Source organism: Conger conger, chromosome 2 (genome assembly GCF_963514075.1).
Source record: "Conger conger chromosome 2, fConCon1.1, whole genome shotgun sequence".
Classification (NCBI taxonomy): Eukaryota; Metazoa; Chordata; class Actinopteri; order Anguilliformes; family Congridae; genus Conger; species Conger conger.
Window position 1 is genome coordinate 37847317 of NC_083761.1, and position 20123 is coordinate 37867439.

Here is a 20123-nt window from a genome sequence, read left to right on the forward strand (position 1 = left end):
AGGATGCAAGACTTCTATTGTCATCACTCAGCAATTGTTCTGAGTATGCATTCAGTAAATTGGTTGTTAATATGTCGGTGTTGGGACACTTCAAATGCGGCATAGAAAATTGATGGAACAACTGCTAATACAACCTAAAAATGCCTTTAATAGGTAAATTAGACAATGTCTGAAAAATATCATTGCATTTAAGGGTGACACAATCACAATAGTACACAGCAATCTCTGCAGGAAAGCAATTTTATTGTCACCTTATATCATTGGAAAAATAAATGTAGATAAATCGGTTAAAAAAAACACAACCCAATCCAGTCCAGTCCATAGATAGATGCTAAATCAACTCTTAAAAATTGTATGTTGTGGGACTCCCGTTTTGCTCATCCTGTTAGGGCTCTTTTCAGTGCATGGATGGGTCTCACAACAGCCTGACAGCACAATTCACTATAGCGTCTCCCAGATACAAGATCGTTTCAGTCACCCAGGATGAGTGTATCATTGCTCACTAGTCACCCCGACAGGTTGATAGGGTGCTTGCAAGTCCGCCTGTTAAGGTGCATATCAAGTCTCTACCTCCAGCTCATGTCTGTACAAGCCCAAATTGCAAACTGTGGTGTGATCACATGCTGACATCACATGCTTCAAAGGACAGCAAAAACAGCAATGAGTGAGTGCACCTGTGTGTGTGTATGCGTGTGTGTGTGTGTGTGTGTGTGTGTGTGTGTGTATGCCAGGTACTGCTAGTTCCTTTGCATTTCTCCCATCTTATTCTGCTTGTCTTCGGTAAATCCTCATTCTAGCTGTCTGGAAACAATCTTTTTGAAAATAGAGTCTCTTTGGCAAAGAACTGCAGGAGTGTCAAACTCCACTGCTTTCCCTGCATGCATCACCAGCACTTTATCGGAATCCATAATCGTGTTGATTCTGTAAAGCAAGAGTCAAAAGGATACATTTTGAGTGGCACAAATACAAATTACTTGCCTGACCTTTTGTCTTTAATCCAAGCAGCAGTATAAATACAGACAGTAACATTAGAAAAGTGGGATAATTGTATGATGAATGGATGATTATAAAGTTATTGGTTCAAATACACACTTTATTAGGTACACCTTATGGGGGTTGCTGTTGCTGTACGCATTGTGCCTAACAACCATGACTATTCATGACACAGCACAGCCTTTTTGTGTCATACTGCTTAAATAAAACACATTCGAGGAACAGCAGAAAAATATAGCATTTATGTTATTTTATCTCAGAATAGTGAAATGCACCACTTTATTATCAATGCACTCCCCCATGCGTGTGATGACTCTCCATAGCACCGGCCTGCGCATTTCATGTGGTAGCTTCGAGGAGCTTACCACCTGGCGTGGAAAACAAACCAAGGGAAGCACTGAGTAGTAATTATTGAAATTGATGTTCTGTTAAATTGACTAGCAGTGCATGAGCAATTTGTTCAATAAAAGCATGCTGGAAATAATGTATGCTTTTTTTTTTTTTTTTTCAGTGGGCATGGGCTATGTTGGTCTCTGGTCTATGTTAGCAGTGTGCCGAAAGTCATTAGAACTGTGCACACTTCAATATTTGTTTATTTATCCCAAGTCATATTGTCATTGCAATATTCAACAACATCATCGCATATTTTGCTCATATCCTGCAGCCATATTTGCTGACCACCACTCTGTTACAACTAGGAATTACACAGACATTCCTTGTTTTCTTTTCGTTTTTTCACCTTTTTTTGGCACTTGCTGCAGTGACGTTAGGCAGGTCCACAGCACACACCTTCGGTTAGGAAATCTATATTTAATTGAGTCTAGTCAGGTGCATCGTGATTTGGCCAGGACCCTATAGGCTCAATTTCAATCCTCCATTTCCCAGCACTAGAGGGATTCGTAACACCTCTCTGACCACAATCTACCCATCTTCAAGCAGGATAACCAGCCATGTCACAAAGTACACATCATCTCAAACTGGTTCCATGATCATAACAATGAGTTCAGGGTACTCCAATGGACTCTACAGTCACTAGATCTGATCTATTAATCCAATCAGCAGTCCCCAACCACCAGGTCATGAACCGGTACAGAGCAGTGGGACATTCTGAAAAAATAGAATACAGGGAACAGAACACAGTAAAACCAGGTGATAATGCATATAACATGATTTAAAATATAGCACAATCATATTGCTCATTGTTGGCTCCCCCCACCAGTTTCATTTTTCATTTAAAAAGATTTGTGTGACTGCCTTTTCTGTTTCATGTGCATGTGTTATGCAGTTATGATGTGACAATGATTGACAAATATGTTTACTATTGGAGTAAAAGTTATTCTAATGCAGCCAGCATCTCTCCTTTAGTATGGCAATTGCTATTTTGGTAAGGCCCTTACTAAAGGTGTTCCTGATGTTCAGCACTCATAGGGTTAACAAGGATTCTTTTTAGTTGTTTCTTTTTAGTTGTTTTGCTGAATTATGTGCAAATTCCCATAGTTAAGAAGCAATATTAACCACTTAAGTATCGCCCCTTTTTTTAACACAAGCTTGAAAATGACATACCCAAAATAAAATGGTTGAACCCTTTTGACTACAGGAATAATCCTGGTCTCTTCTGAAAGGTATTAAGGTATTAAATGATTTAAATTACATTTTTGTATTCAGCATAAAATATTATGAATTTTTTAATAGAATAGTTGAATAGAGGTGTGAATATCTTTGGCTTCACAACGATTTTGATTTGATTAACAATTCAGTAGTTGGCGATTCAATTCAAGGATGATTTGATCTTTTTTGGAATGATTCGAGTCTATAAACCACCAAAATGTGATTTGGTAACTTTTAACCAAAAATATATAAACTTGCAGTAATGCGAGCAAGACTATCTGTATTCTTCTGAAAGTGAGTGAGTGAGTTAATGGCTGGATGGATAGGTGAGTTAGTGAGTGGGTGGTTAGGTAGGTTCTATTCATGTACTTTATGTACAGATTTTTCTTCAGGAATATTAAAGGAGTAACATATTTTCTAGGCATAAATCCCCCACTATAAAAGTTCACCCAAACTGTCAGGGCTTGGTAATGAGAACTGTCAATTAGCTATGACTGACAGACTGTGTCCACTTTCCACACATTGTTTGTTACCATAGCGATCTCCATGATATGTGCTCATCTTAGGAGACTGAATTTTCACAAGCTAGCTAACTTAGTATATCAGCTATCGATAACTAAGGTAAGGACGCTGACCGATCCAATGATAATTTAAGTTAAGATTAAGCCAAGTAAAGATACATTTCTGCTGCTTTGAAGGTCCCAATAAGCACAGTGGCCTCCATCATCCGTAAAAGGAAGAAGTTCGGAACCACCAGGACTCTTCCTAGAGCTGGCCGCCCGTCTAAACTGAGCAATCGGGGGAGAAGGGCGTTAGTCAGGGCGGTGACCAAGAACCTGATGGTCACTCTGTCAGAGCTCCAGTATTCCTCTGTGGAGAGAGGAGAACCTTCCAGAAGGACAACCATCTCTGCAGCAATCCACCAATCAGGCCTGTATGGTAGAGTGGCCGGACAGAAGCCACTCCTTAGTAAAAGGCACATGGCAGCCTGCCTGGAGATTGCCAAAAGCCAGCTAAAGGACTCTCAGACCATGAGAAACAAAATTCTCTGGTCTGATGAGACAAAGATTGAACTCTTTGGCGTGAATGCCAGGTGTCATGTTTGGAGGAAACCAGACACCGCTCATCACCTGGCCAATACCATCCCTACAGTGAAGCATGGTGGTGGCAGCATCATGCTGTGGGGATGTTTTTCAGCGGCAGGAACTAGGAGACTAGTCAGGATTGAGGGAAAGATGAATGCAGCAATGTACAGAGACATCATGGATGAAAACCTGCTCCAGAGCGCTCTTGACCTCAGACTGGGGCGACGGTTCATCTTTCAGCAGGACAACGACCCTAAGCACACAGCCAAGATCTCAAAGGAGTGGCTTCAGGACAACTCTGTGAATGTCCTTGAGTGGCCCAGCCAGAGCCCAGACTTGAATCCAATTGAACATCTCTGGAGAGATCTGAAAATGGCTGTGCACCGACACTCCCCATCCAACCTGATGGAGCTTGAGAAGTGCTGCAAAGAGGAATGGGCAAAACTGCCCAAAAATAGGTGTGCCAAGCTTGTGGCATCATATTCAAAAAGACTTGAGGCTGTAATTACTGCCAAAGGTGCATCAACAAAGTATTGAGCAAAGACTGTGAATACTTATGTACATTACATTACATTACATTATTGGCATTTGGCAGACGCTCTTGTCCAGAGCGACGTACAACAAAGTGCATACCCATAACCAGGGATAAGTTCGCTGAAAGACCCTAGAGGTAAGTACAATTTCAACTGCACATGTGATTTCTTAGTTTTTTATTTTTAATACATTTCTTTCATGTTGTCATTATGGGGTGAAGTGCTGTGAATACTTTCCGGATGCATATATCGTGCATGTATATCGTGGATAGCGGCACAGCTAGGGGGTGTAACGGCACTCTGTGAACCACCCTGCTAGCTGTACCAATATCCACGATATACCATGGGTTCTCATTCCATAACGCTTAATATGTTCCAAGATACTGTGTTATGCTGCAGTGGCAAATGGGAAATTGGTTATTAATTGGATACTCATCATTTAATTTTTGTTCTCACTGCGCAACATATAGTATGTTAAAATACAAACTGCATTATTGCTAATTTGGTACGAGTTTAATTGAGTAACCTAGAATATTACAGGGAGGGGACTGACATTGCAATTGATAATTCAGTGCAAATTTTGATGTGATTATGGTTAGCCCTGCACACAGATACTGCCACGCTCCAAGGCCTGACCACTGATGCTCATCTCTACGTATCTCTAATCACTGGCTATCACAGCTGCAGTTCCTACAAGAACCAACCATTGGGTTTTTTTTTAATATTGGTGAGTGCTGAGCTTTCATTGAATAATAAATGAAAAAAATTATCTGGAGTAATATTTTGGGACAGAAATATTGTACACAACATTATAAAAGAGATGATGTGATTTTGTTCACTTTTCTTCTGTGAATCTCACCATTCTGAAATGCTTCTCTAATGTGGCATGTAAAAATCATCAGACAACTGCTTCTCGTGAAGTCGGGGCAGATGGATTTACCCCAAGTTCACAAGGAGGAATTCTGACTTTGAGTGAAGTTCTATTGCACTTTCCTAGTTTGAAGTCTTCCGAGTTGTCTGGAATGCAGCATTTTGAATTAACGTTACGTTACAAAGACAGAATGTGGCTAACCTAGGGTACAGTTACCGTTGTCTGTTGCAGCTAGTTAACGTTAGCTGCTAACTACAGCATTTTACCTAGCTAGCTATATAACTAACGTTAGCGTTAGCAATGTAATGTAATAAATTATTGGGGACCCTTATGAACCACTGCTGCCGATTTTGCAAGCACTAAATAGCAATATGACAAGTCTATATTAGTTTGATGGGCAATCTATGAGATTGCTAGAGGTTATATAGCCTACATTTTATCGTTGTTAAAACATTTGGTTAAGAAAAACAATGTCGTAAAAATATCTTAAATAGGTTTCTGTCCACCCACTAGGTGGCTGTGTATGCACTGATTGCATTATGCAGCCATCCCAAAGTATTTCTCCTCCTTAAAATCTTCAACTGGCAAAAACAAAGCTATCATCAACTTAGAAATATTCCTTAAATTCTTACAAACAACACAATTTATAAAATTGTGTAAAAGAAGTGTAAAAGGAAGCATTACATGTTATTATTTCATGTATGCATAGATGACAAGAGTTAAAAGGATATTTTGGGAGTTGGTAACATAATTTGGAGAAAAGTTAGATGAACAAAAAACCTACTGCTTAAATGGTTATATAAATGAGTCTTCCCATCCAATCTACCTTGCTTATTATATTTATACATACAGACTGATAAACATTACAGAAATTTAACCTGTAGAGGGAAAATGCATGGAATGCCCCTTCCCAGCTCAGCTCCAAATGACTTTGGCTCAGCCTCAAATGTATTCAAACTTTGGTGACGCCCCTGAGTTAAAGAAATCTTAAATTGCTGGAAAACCACAATCATAATTTACAGTGTGGCATTTGTGAATTTCAGACAAATAAGTATGACTATGACTTCTATCATTTAGCTAACACATAACTTTAGACTAGCTTTCCATTTCAATAGCTAACTATAATGTTAACTAGCTAGCAAGCTAGCTAATGTAAGTTCACGAACATAAACCTGAGAGGAATACTGCTCTAGGTCACTAACAAGTGTTTATAGATCTAGCTAAGTATCTCTAACTGTATATTAAAGTAGTTTGCTATGTTGCATGATTTGTCCTAGCTAGCTAATACAACCAGTAGCAGGAGCAGCAAGCCAGCTATTAGTTACAGTTATTATCTAGCTAGTTAGGTAGTTAACATTACTTAGACAAAGACAGGAGAATCAGTCTTTTCAAGATTAAAAATGCTTTAAACTGTATAAACACCCGGCATATTTCAAAACGCATGGGATCTATTCCTACATAGGTTTCACCATATGCAGTACCATCTAATTCCAATGGAGGGAACAAAGGTTAAACTGATGTAGGATAAGATGCCATGTATTTTTAAATATGGCGGGTGGTCTTTATTATCATTTTTAATATTAAAACTTCTACAGGTCCTGGAGCATTTGTTAAGATAGACGCCATCATGAACACCAGTACATAGCAAGATATTTAAATAACAAGACAATACTTTTGGGTCACTGTCTTGCTGCAAGATGAAGTTCCTCCCAATTAGTTTGGACGCATTTCTACTTAAGCTGGCAGACAGAATGTTTCTGTAGACTTCTGAATTCATCCTGCTGCGATCATCATGAGTTACATCATCAATAAAGATTAGTGAGCCCACTCCAGAAGCAGCCATGCAAGCCCAAGCCATGACACCGCGCTTCACAGATGAGCTTGTGTTTTGGATCATGAGCAGATCCTTTCTTTCTTCACATTTTGTCCTTTCCATCACTTTGGTAGAGGTTAATCTTGGTCTCATCAGTCCATAAAACTTTGTTCCAGAATTTTGTAGCACATCACTGTACTTCTTTGCAAATTGTAATCTTGCCTTCCAATTCTTACAACCGAAGAGTGGTTTGCATCTTGTGGTATATCCTCTATATTGCTGCTCTCTTCAAAGTCTTCTTTGAATGGTTGATTGAGATACCTTCAATACTGCTCTGTGGACTGCTCAGCTCTCACAATGTTTCTGTCATCAACTGCTGTTGTTTTCCTTGGTTGACCGGTTCGATATCTGTTGCTCAATACGCCAGCAGTTTCTTTCTTTTTCAGGACATTGCAAGTGGTTGTACAAGCTATCCCCAATGATGTGCAATGGCAATTCTAAGCTTCAAAATTGCTTGCTTTTCTCCCAAAGACAGCTCTCTGGTCTTTATGTTGGTTTATCTTTTCTAACACAAATGCTGTCTTCCAAGGCTAAAACCAAGAGTAGGCATTCAGAAGTACTTATTGTTTAACAAATCAATCTAACAGGACACATCTGGACTACAAGAAACATATGTATTTATATATAACAGCAAGAAGCAGATGGGCTCCCCCTCTGAGCTTGGTTCTGCTCAAGGTCTCTTCCTGTTTGCCACGGAGTTTTTCCTTGCCACTGTTGCCCACTGTTTCAGGTGTAGGCTCTTTGTAAAGCTGCTTTGTGACAATCTTGCATTGTAAAAACCGCTATACAAATACAATCAAATTGAATTGAAACACCTGTCAGCCACATGTTCCAGTTTGCTGACCTATAAATTGGTTGGTCTGATGCAAAATGTGATATGTTCTAAGTTGTTTAACAAACCTAGATGAAAATACCAGGAAATAAATTCGGATCTGTCACCTCATGTACATATTTTGACCTCAACCTCAATTGTCTTCAGTGTATAGTAAAAATAAAGGTGCTGTTCGAATACTTTTTGAAGGGACTGTACATATTCAAACACAAATCAAACCAACGATTATGATCCATGAAATGCTCACCTGTGGGCTATGGTAAGAACAGTCTTGTCTCTGAATTTCTCCTGGACAGTTTGTTGTAGCAGCTTCTCTGTCTTCTGGTCAACACTGGCTGTAGCTTCATCAATGCAAAGTATCTTGACAAAGACAAAATAAAGTCACTAAGTTGCTAAGTTATGGATCATTCTTAATCACTTGAAAATTTCCTTGAGGATGACATTTTGGAGGACAAGTGGCCATAGCAACCCATAGAACACATTCTTTTTTGCGGTAAAACAGGGGTTAAACTAGGCCTAGATCACAAATATTTTTTATATATACGGAATATTTAACAGCCCCTAGTTTAAATATGGAAATTTCCAATAGTGTATGAACTTTGGTCCCATATTTATATGGTGGGAGAAGATGAATCATAGTGGCAAATAAATGTATATGTGGAAGAATGTCTAGCCTGTAGAGAGCTTTGGAGACAGGACAATTTCTTGAGATCAGTCTCTATTTGTTGAAAATTGTTTCAGGCAGTCAAACAGAGAGGGATGGATATGATCACCAAAATATTTAAAGTCCTTAAAGGGTACCTGTACCCAAAACGAGTATATGCCTAGATCTGTTCAATATATCATAAAAATAACTTTTCCCATTCTCGTAAGCTAAATAAGTCACACATAACAACGTATTTCATTTTTATTGGACTACGTCGGTCCTGTAACACTTCAGTGAGCAGACATATTGTCGAATACTTCACAAAGGTGTGATGTCAAGTCATTGTGAGCCAGGAGCCAATGAGTGTTTTATCTGATCCTTGCAAGCTAGGGATTGTGCTGGAGGTAATGTCATCATCTGAATCGTTGCTTCCTCCACCTGAGCATACTGAATGGGTATAACCCCTCTTCAGTGTTGCATACAAATAAGCAGTTGAAGTTTCAGGAATTTGGATTCAGCAGTTTCCGGTTTGAGCTGTCAACGACCTTACGTCATGTCTTCGTCAAGTATTCGGCAATATGTCTGCTCAGTGAAGTGTTACTGGACCGACGTAGTCCGATAAAATAAATTAAATATGTTGTTATGCCTGACTTATTTAGCTTACAAGAATGTGAAGGAAAAGTGTGAGTGTGACCTGGTAACTCTATGAAGGGGGTGTGGTTCTTTGTGGCAAGAGGAGAAGTAGTGAGAAAACAGACGCCGACTTCCGAGATACAATATTTGAATCTATTCGAGTTTATAAGTTATTTGCATGATAGTGTAGCATTATGCGCACCTATCCCATTCTAAAAGCATCAACCAGCTAGATATCTGCAAGTCATCGTGGAACTTTTAAAATGACAAAACAACAAAGCTTGAACGACGACTGCAAACTGCAAACATGGCACTTCGGGATTTTATGAAACCTGCTTGTTCATGATGAATGAATATATATAGCCATATATATTTCAATGCGATTATCATCAGAATTTATAAAATAAATTGGTCTGTAGTTTGCACAATATGTGGAATATTTTTCTTTAAAAATAAAGATGGCCAAATTTGCATCATAATGCAATTTACTGCTGAGTTAAACGCATCAAGAAGGAAAGAGTCCAATTTAGTCAGGAATTTAAGATAAAGCTCACGAGGTATGCTGCCCCATCCAGGTGATTCTACATTTTTTCATCCCCTGAAAGGCTCCAATTCTTTGAAAGAAAGTGGGCCGCTTAAGGTAGCACTTTCCTCATTGGAGAGAGCAGGGAGATTCAGATTTGTTCTCATCAAAGGGAATTTCAGAATTGCATAGTTTTGCATAAAAAGAAAACTCTGCAGTGATCTGTTGAGGATTGGTTAGTAGGTCTTCCTATGACAATCACATTGAAGTTATACCGGCGAAGCATCCATTTCCACGGAGAGAGCCAGGAGGCGGTTAAGTCTAGCAGCATGGAAATAATAGCTTTGTCTGACCATCTGAATGAGAAATTTGGCTCCGTTTCTTAATAGTGCCTGACGTTCAGTTTGTACTTAATCCATATCATGTGCAATGGAATCAGAGAAAGAAATCTGATTATGTTTCAGAATTGCTAGGTGGCCTCCAATGCCTCAATTTTTTCCCCATTCTCGTTTGATTTGTGAAGCCTTCAGTAAGATTGCACAGTATCCAAATATCCTTACGGTTCTGTAGTTAAAGCTTAAAAGTTTTGATTCATACATGGTGCAAAACTTGTAACAAAGTGACATTAAAGCACCATCTTTTGGGTCTACATCTACGCAGAAATATTGAGTTTGCAATATGAAATTGAATGATCACATTCTCCAAATCCCAGCAATGCTGATTTCTGACAAAACATACAGGGAAACTTGCTGAAGACCAAACTGAAGGGAAATATCCCCATTTTCCACCGCAGTCTGAAGACTCATCTCTTCACATTGTACCTTGCGGGAGTCCCCTAATCTACAGGTGCATCTCAAGAAATTACAATATCGTGGAAAAGTACAAATGTTTGCCGTAATTTAATTCAAGAGGTGAAACTTTCAGACATTCTAGATTCATTACACATCTAGTGAAATATTTCAAGCCTTTTTTTGTTTTAATCTTGATGATTACGGCTTACAGCTCACAAAAATCCAGTCTCTCAAAATATTAGATTACATAAAACCAATTAAAAAAAGGATTTATAATAAAGGAATGTTGACCTTCTGAAAAGTATGTTCATTTATGCACTCAATAATTGGTTGGGGCTCCTTTTGCACTAATTACTGTGGCGTGGCATGGCGGCAATCAGCCTGTGGCACTGCTGAGGTGTTATGGAAGTGCTGAGGGGTATAGTGTCTCTCACCTTCCTCTTGACAATACCCCATAGATTCTCTATGAGGTTCAGGTCAGGCGAGTTGGCCGGCACAGTAATAGCATGGTCAGCAAACCAATTACTAGTAGTTTTGGCAATGTGAACAGATGCCAAGTCCTGCAGGAAAAGGAAATCAGCATCTCCATAAAGCTTGTCAGCAGACAGAAGCATGAAACGCTCTAAAATCTCCTGGTAGATGGCTGCATTGACTCTGGACTTATAAAACACAGTGGACCAATACCAGCAGATGACATGGCACCCCAAATCATCACTGACTTCAAGCAACTTTAAGCAAGATTCTGTGCCTCTCCACTCTTCCTCCAGACTTTGGGACCTTGATTTCCAAATGAAATGCAAAATGTACTTTCATCTGAAAAGAGGACTTTGGACCACTGAGCAACAGTCCAGTTCTTTTTCTCTTTAGCCCAGGTAAGACGCTTTTGATGTTGTCTCTGGTTCAGGAGTGGCTTGACACTAGGAATGTGATACTTATAGCCCATTTCCTGGACACATCGTGGGGCTTATATTACATTACATTAAAGTACTGTGCCAAAGTTTTAGGCAGGTGTGAAAAAATGCTGTAATGTAAGAATGCTTTCAAAAATATCTTTCTTTCTTTTTTTTTTTTGCTTTGCAACAAAATGCAAAGTGAGTGAATCGAAGAAAAATCTAAATCAAATCAATATTTGGTGTGACCAGCCTTTGCCTTCAAACCAGCATCAATTCTTCCTGGTACACTTGCACAAAGTCAGGGATTTTGTATGCATATAGTCAGGTGTGTGATTAACCAATTACAGGAGCTAATGATCATCAATTTAGTATGTAGGTTGAAATACAATCATTAACTGAAACAGAAACAGCCATGTAGGAGGGTTAAAACTTGGTGAGGAACAGCAAAACTCTGCTTCCAAGGTGAGGTTGCTGAAGACAGTTTAATGTCAGAAGTCATACACCATGGCAAGACTGAGCACAGCAACAAGACACAAGGTAGTTATACTGCATCAGCAAGGTCTCTCCCAGGCAAAAATTTAAAGGCAGACAGGGGTTTCCAGATGTGCTGTCCAAGCGCTGTTGAAGAAGCACAAAGGGCAACGTTGAGGACCGTAGACGCAGTGGTCGGCCAAGGAAACTTAGTGCAGCAGATGAAAGACACATCATGCTTACTTCCCTTCACAATTGGAAGATGTCCAGCAGTGCCATCAGCTCAGAATTGGCAGAAACCAGTGGGACCCAGGTACATCCATCTACTGTGCGGAATCAGGTCAGAAGTGGCCTTCATGGAAGAATTGTGGCCAAAAGGCCATACCTCTGACATGGAAACAAGGCCAAGTGACTGAACGATGCACAAAAACACAGGATCTGGGGTGCAGAAAAATGGCAGCAGGTGCTCTGGACTGATGAGTCAAAAATTGTAATATTTGGCTGTAGCATAAGGCAGTTTGTTCGCTGAAGGCCTGGAGAGCGGTACAAGAATGAGTGTCTGCAGGCAACAGTGACGCATGTTGGAGGTTCCTTGCAAGTTTGGGGCTGCACTTCTGCAAATGGAGTTGGGGATTTGGTCAGAATTAATGGTTTCCTCAATGCTGAGAAGTACAGGCAGATGCTTATCCATCATGCAATACCATCAGGGAGGCATCTGATTTGCCACAAATGTATTCTGCAGCAAATGTCATGTCATTAAGAACTATCTTCAGCGTAAAGAAGAACAAGGAGTCCTGGAAGTAATGGTATGGCCCCCACAGAGCCCTGATCTCAACATCATCGAGTCTGTCTGGGATTACATGAAGAGACAGAAGCATTTGAGGCTGCCTAAATCCACAGAAGAACTGTGGTGTTTTGAAGGCAAAGGGTGGACACACCAAATATTGATTTGATTTAGATTTTTCTTCATTCACTTCTTCTATTCATGCATTTTGTTAATTGATAGAAATAAACTATTAACATTCTTATTTTACAGCATTTTTTTTCACATCTGCCTAGTACTGCACAGTACTGTATATTAATGGCAGATGCTCTTATTCAGAGCGACATACAACTTAGTGCAAAGTGCATGCCCATAACCAGGGATAAGTGCGCTGAAAGACCCTAGAAGGAAGTACAACTGCTTTCAACTGCTACCTGTACAACAAAGATAAGCACCAGGTCCAATTTGATCATCGGATTTCTTTTTTTAATTTGTATTATTATTATTTTAATTTAATAGTAATGCCACAACATGTAAATGTAAGAAACTGCTTACCTAGCCAAGCCAACTAGTAAAGGTGTCATCCTAATACACAAGCAAATAACACAGGTAAAGACAACAGTTAAGGTTTACAGGTAGGGAGGGACGGGGAGTTGTGCAGCTTGAAGAGGTGTGTCTTCAGTCTGCGCTTGAAGATAGCAAGAGATTCTGCTGTTCTGACCTCCACGGGGAGTTCGTTCCTCCACTGTCGAGCCAGAACAGACAGTAGTCGTGAGCGGGAGGTGGAAGTTTGGAGAGGGGGAGGCGCTAGGCGGCCTGTGATGGACGAATGAAGAGGCCTGGCAGGCGTGTAGGGTCTGACAATCTTTTGGAGGGAAGCTGGGGCTGACCGCTTAACTGCTTGGAAGGCTAGCACCAATGTTTTGAATTTGATGCTAGCCATGACAGGCAGCCAGTGGAGGGAAGTAAGCAGGGGGGTGACATGGGACTGTGTGGGAAGGTTGAAGACCAGACGAGCTGCTGCATTCTGGATCAGTTGGAGGGGTCTAATGGCGGATGCTAGGAGGCCAGCCAGGAGAGAGTTGCAGTAGTCCAAGCGGGACAAAACCATCGCTTGGACCAGAAGCTGGGTCGAGTTGGTGTCAGAAGGACCAGAAGCTGGACCAGAAGCTGGACCAGAAGCTAGACCCAAAGCTGGACAAGAAGCTGGACCAGAAACTGGGTTGGAAGCTTGGTCGAGTAGGGTGGCTCTTGATGCACTTACTCCAGCTTCAGTCCACTTCTTGTGAAGCTCCCCCAAGTTCTTGAATCAGTTTGCTTGACAATCCTCTCAAGATTTCAGTCATCCCTGTTGCTTGTGTACCTTTTCCTACCACACTTTTCCCTTCCAGTCAACTTACCATGAATATGCTTTGATATAACACTCTGTGTACAGCAAGCCCTTTCAGCAAGGACCTTCTATGGCTTACCTTCCTTGTTGAGGGTGTAAATGGGTGTCAAGTCAGTCTTCCCCATGATTGCCCGACCATACATTTTTGTATTATAAATCCTTTTTTTGATTGGTCTTATGTAATATTATATATAATATTATATAATATTTTGAGATACTGGATTTTCATGAGCTGTAAGCCATAATCGAGATAAAAACAAAAAAAGCTTTGAAATATTTCACTTTATGTAGAATGAATTTAGAATTTATGAAAGTTTCATTACATTACATTACATTATTGGCATTTGGCAGACGCTCTTATCCAGAGCGACGTACAACAAAGTGCATACCCATAACCAGGGATAAGTTCGCTGAAAGACCCTAGAGGTAAGTACAATTTCAACTGCTACCTGTACAACAAAGATAAGGACAAACAAACAAACAGAGCAAAAGTCACCAAAGTTAACTATCCAAACACTGCTTCCCTAGCCAACTAAAAATACCGATACACAAAGCAAGTCACAGAGACAACAATTAAGGTTCACAGGGAGGTAGGGAGGGATGGGGAGAGGTGCTGCTTGAAGAGGTGCGTCTTCAGCTTGCGCTTGAAGGTGGGGAGAGATTCTATAGTTCTGACCTCAACGGGGAGTTTGTTCCACCACCGTGGAGCCAGAACAGACAGTAGTCGTGAGCGTTTCACTTTTTGAATTAAATTAATATTATATTCTAATTTTTTGAGATACCTGTGTTGTCACTTGTTTTTCACCTGTCTCTATATTTAGCATATATAGGCATGTAGGCTCTATATTTTACGTGATGTAAAATATCCCCCAAAACAAGCAGGAGCTGAAAAGGGCTGCATTATAGACCTGGTAGAGCATCAACAGAGACTTCAGGCAGTCATTGATTGCAAAGGATTTGCAACATAATGTTGAATATGATGACTTTATTTCAGTTTTTTTATTTGGGGGACTACGTTTAAAAAGGGACTACATATAAAAAGGGCTGTAATTCCAACACAATTCACCTACTATGGATGAAATTCTACACTTTAACAACATAGTGACTGTTTTATTTCATGTTTGTTTACTGGAGTACTGAAAACAAAAACAAAAATGCAAGCTGCGAGTGCAAGGAATATTGAACAAGCATGGTTGTAATGGCATATTTTCAAATTTGTCCATAAAATAGCCACAAGTTTAGAATATCGAGCTTCTTTGACTGGCTTTGCAATGATTGAATTGTACCTTTATGGATGAAGATGCAATGGTTGAGGGTAGAGAGGGAAGCAGGGCAGGCAGGAGGTGATGCAGGGTAGGCAGGCAAGGCAGGTGAGTTGGCAGGTGAGTAATCAGGTGGATGAGAGCAAACAAAGGAAACTCCAATAGATTCCAATGATTCAACAAATGGTTAGTAGAAAGTGGTTAAATAAGTAGATCCAAATGATTTCGAAATTACAAATAGTCTGAAGTCGAAAATGTGACAGGTAAGTATTCAAAAAAAGGGTCAAATAGTCTTCAATAGCCGTAAAGAACTGTGTGCTCTTACGTCTTCCTAATTCCTTTGTTCTCAGTGTTCTAAAAATCAAAAGTGAGTGTCGGCCATCTTAAAGCTCAAGGCCTTCTCATAATAACAAAAATAAGAGTTCTTTCAAAATAAAAGATCCTAAATTGAAACCAAGTTTTCTGTGCTCCTGTAGCACGCATTCAACTCATTTAAATGGAAAATGGCTCCTACAATGGTTATCACTATTTTACAGCAGTATACCATCCCTTGCTCAATGCTTGATTGGTGCCAATTTCATCAGGCAGCAGGACAATGATGTGAAGTACAGTGCTACGGTATGCAAAAACAATTTGGGGAAGTAGCAATCAGCATAATCAGAATAACCTCTCTGATGGACTGGCCATTACAATAGCCTGAACTAAATCCTATCAAGCTTTTCTGGGAACAGGTCTGTGAGAAGTGCCCTACAAGCCAGTCAAACCTATGGCAAGCGCTACTTGAAGTGTGGGGTGAAATTTCACTTGAATATCTTGAGAACCTCACAGCTAGAATGCCTAAGGTCTGCAAAGCTGGAGGATTCCCTGATGCACTGAAAGTTTGAAGAACATTTGAACATTTGAAATAGAAAAGGTAGTTTGTTATATGAATGCCAATATCTTGACTTTATTTCTGGGTTAATGTAATGCTACTGTGGTATACTATATCATAAAAATTCATTTCTTTCAAAAATATTAAAATGTATGAAGTGATTCCAAACTTTTGAATGGTAGTATAAATTTGAATTACAATGGAAATGGTAAAAAAAATATGTCAATTGCTGGTTGTACATACATGTCAGTAAAGTAAAATTCTTGGAGAGAAAAGTACACATTAATTCAGCTTTCTTTGGCTGTTAAGGCACTGTGTGGATAGGTACCACAATCTGTTTTCAAATCTAGACTGTGCATGTACTAACTGTGGCTAGCACAGGCAATTAACTGCCAGTAGTCGAGTGCCCAGGGAAGGAGGATTGAGTTGGTCAATTAGGCACCCACAGTCTGCTTGTCTGTGCAAACTCAACTGGTATCCTGAACCAACCGTGGAAGTTAAAGAAATGGTGGTGAATACAACTGGCCATTCCAAATTGATGGGAAAAAGGGGGGGAAATCAGCAGTCCTTTATTGTGTGATCTGTTTTAGCAGAAAAATCCTATTTGAGGCAGAGGTTAAATGAGAGCAGATTATGATGTAAGAAAATTTTTACCTTAGCCTGTGTTAGTAGGGCCCGTGCCAGGCACAGCAACTGCCTCTGCCCCAAGGAGAGAGATTTCCCTTTCTCTCCCACTTCTGCACCCAGTCCTCCTTTTGTATTAGAGACAGAGACAATTATTATAAAGATTACATGGATTTCTAGGTATACACATGGACACATTCAAAACACATGATAATTCTATTTTGTAGTGCACCTGTAATACCTCTTTATAGTACTAGCTTTAACACCTTCGCAATGGCTCCCAATCTGGCAACCCTTGCCATTCTTTGCAGTGTTCTTTATAACACCAGACTTAAGACTTGAAAACAGGCTTAACTGAAGTAAGACACTTTTACCATTTATTTAGTTTAGTAGTTATGAAAATAAGTGCTACAAATACAAAACAGTGTAGGTGAAAATGCAAAAAAACATACTGAGTGCCAAAACTATTGGCAACCCTAACAATTGTAAATAAAATCAAAGTGAAATTGGCAATATCATTTTACTTAATTTAGTTAGTTGGATAATAGGTAGAAAAAAATACATAAATGGCTAAACATACCACTTAGCACTGTAAGGGCAATAATAAAAAGGTAAGCAGTTTCATACATTTGCGTGTTGCACCACACAGCATATAAACAAAAATATGTTGTGTTCTTTATTGTAGCAACCACAGACCTGCTCGTGGGGACACAATCTAGCATTCTAGTGTTTGGCTGGAGAGATATTAAATACATTGTTTAAAATTACTTTGGGTACGCCTTGATACACAGCTCCAAGGTGATGTTGCCCTTACGTGCAGATGTAGCATCAGATTTCCCAACCTCAATTTAAACTTGAATCATTGTAGCCGACAATATAATGCTAAGCTGATCCTAAACATCATTATTTGTGAAATGACAGTTATCGCACAGAAGGAAGTTATGAATATTTCTAGTTTCCTGTATCTTTTGATGGAGTACACAAAACGTAGGCCTATATTAGAAATACCACACTCTGCTGCCCTCTACTGTCAGAACATTGCAAGTATTTCAGACAGCTCTGGATTAGAGTGCTCACATTTGCCACCTGGTGGTGGTTGTGCAAACAACAAGTTGTAGAACTTTTTAAAACTGCCATCTCAAATGATTTTAAAAAGACTTGAGGCTTGACTTGGATTGCCCTGTAAGACTTGAGACTTGGCTTGACTTGTCACAACTCAATTGAATGTCTATTCCTGCGTAACTTATGGTTAGTCACATAAAAAGGGATCTTACTACTTATATGTGGTTATGAGGTTATTTAAGTCCTGGTAACAGATGTCACACACTGTTGGAAAGCGTACATTGTCCTCTGTAGGATAACACTTCTCAATCAATTCAAACAAATTATTCAAGACGATTACCACTGAAACCTGAAAGGGGCCTCCCTAACCGCAAAACCAATGGTAAGATTGTGTATGTGTTCCATATTTAGAAGCAGATATTTACAGTAGATTGACATGGCATAATTACGTTAAAAATAGTTTATTTTGCGGCTTCAAATTATTTAGCTGGCTGCAAATAAGACTGCGGGTGCTTGTTAACTACACAACATTGGTGGCACTTAGAAGCGCCGTATTTGAATAAGTTATTGTGTTCCGCTTGGTATTTTGATGCTTCCTCTCATAGTTTGGTTGTAGGAGCACTGGATGTCCAGTGCCACTGCCACTGGGGGGCTTGCGCGAAAGGGTTAATGTTGTCTGGTCAAAATATTTCTTGAGCCAACATATCAAACCTTTTTTTTTTTAATCAGGTGTCTGTCTGGCACCTATCTGGCTGTATAGTATTGTCCTTCCCTTGCCATGCCCGATCTTACCCATCTTGTCTATGGTCAGGCAGAGATGGCACTGCTCCAGCACATCTAGCAGCTCAGCGTCCGGGTGACATCCACAGGGATCAAGGTTCTCCCGTACTGTCCCACTGAACAAGAAGGAGTCCTGGGGAATAATGGCCAACTTTGACCTGCAAGGGAAGACACAAATGGAAAACAAATATGAAAACATGCCACAGTGCCATCCAGCACTCTCTAGTACACTTGAATTGTGCTGATTTGGTAGCATCTTATAATAAAAATATTAGATTTTTAAAAACTTCCAGCTGACTTAAGGTCCATCAACTGCTCGACATCAGCAGCCATTTTGATTAATCCAATACAGTGGTTTCGTGTTTAATTTTTGTGTATATGTTAGTACACTATATACTACCATAAAACCAATTGCCTTACGCAATAACACTTAACCTCACATTACAGTAACACTGATTGGTTATTGTTAATACCTAGCAACCACCTAGAAACTTGACTAGTAATACCCTAGGAATTTACTTTATGCTTATGTTCATTAAACATACTTATATGGTTGATAAAGACCATTAAATCAATGGCCTTGCAAAAACATCTCGACAGTGATTAGCAACACCCAAGCAACCACCTTAGCAACACCCTAGCAGCATCTTAGCAACTACCTAGCAACCACCTTGCAACCACCTATCAACACCCTAGCAACACTTTAGCAACCCCTTACAACACCTTGGCAACACCCTAGCAAACACCTACTAAGACCTTAGCAACTACTGAACAACACATTAGCAACCTCCTAGCAACATCTTAGCAACCACCTAACAACACCCTAGAAACTGCCTAGCAACACCTTAGCAACCACCTAACAACACCCTAGCAACTGCCTAGCAACACATTAGCAACCACCAAGCAATCACCTAGCAACATCCGAGCAACCACATGTCAACTACTAAGCAACACCCTAGCAACAACCTTAGCAGCCTCCTTAGCAACACCCTAGCCACCATGAGCAACACCTTAGCAACCACCTAGCAACCACCTACAAACACCTTAGCAACCTCCTAGCAATACTCAAGCAACCACCTGGCAACCTCCTAACAACACCTTAGCAACCACAAAGAAACAACCCAACAACACCTTAGCAACCAGCTAGCAACAATTTATTTATTTAATTTATCTCTAGTTAGTGTGATTGTTAAGCAACACCCTAGCTTTTATGTTGTCGTTATACTTTTTTAATTATGAGTATATGTTTGAGAGCAGCTTTCTTTACGCTCTAGTCTCACTGATATAAAATTATATAAAATGGGCTCACATCACTGAAAAGGCCTCTATTGTGTTGTCAACAGTGTTTCCACTGTCTTCCTCAGAAATATTTACTCAGACGAAAGATTCCTCTATTTAGACATAGGCATCGCAAAATAAAACGTCAACCTTTTTTGGCAGAAAATCAAAAGAAATGTTTTGCCAATGTGCAACTCGGCGTGTGTATTCAAAATGCTACAGTTTCGTTACACAGGCAATGCATTTCTATGTACAATTACTTTTGTGGAAGTATACAATGGCAAAACGGACAAAAATGATAACTGCTCCAGAAAAATTGCAAGTAAACAATGGACATTCTC

At 39.8% G+C, this 20123-nt stretch overlaps 1 protein-coding gene across 5 annotated transcripts in view; it reads right to left on the reverse strand.

Moving 5' to 3' along the window:
• Window positions 1–222: 222 nt before the first annotated feature.
• abcc10 (ATP-binding cassette, sub-family C (CFTR/MRP), member 10) overlaps window positions 223–20123 on the reverse strand; it is an 80475-nt gene continuing 60574 nt past the window's right edge. For 4 of the 5 annotated variants that reach the window (XM_061221897.1, XM_061221939.1, XM_061221931.1 and 1 more), the window contains 5 exons: window positions 18517–18662; window positions 16693–16790; window positions 10823–10948; window positions 8043–8155; window positions 223–921 (listed from right to left, as the gene is read on the reverse strand). In XM_061221897.1, coding sequence (XP_061077881.1) covers window positions 789–921; window positions 8043–8155; window positions 10823–10948; window positions 16693–16790; window positions 18517–18662 — 616 coding nt within the window. In that variant the 3' untranslated portion in view covers window positions 223–788. The remainder of the gene's footprint in view (window positions 922–8042; window positions 8156–10822; window positions 10949–16692; window positions 16791–18516; window positions 18663–20123) is intronic. The other variant, XM_061221905.1, reaches the window with a different exon arrangement.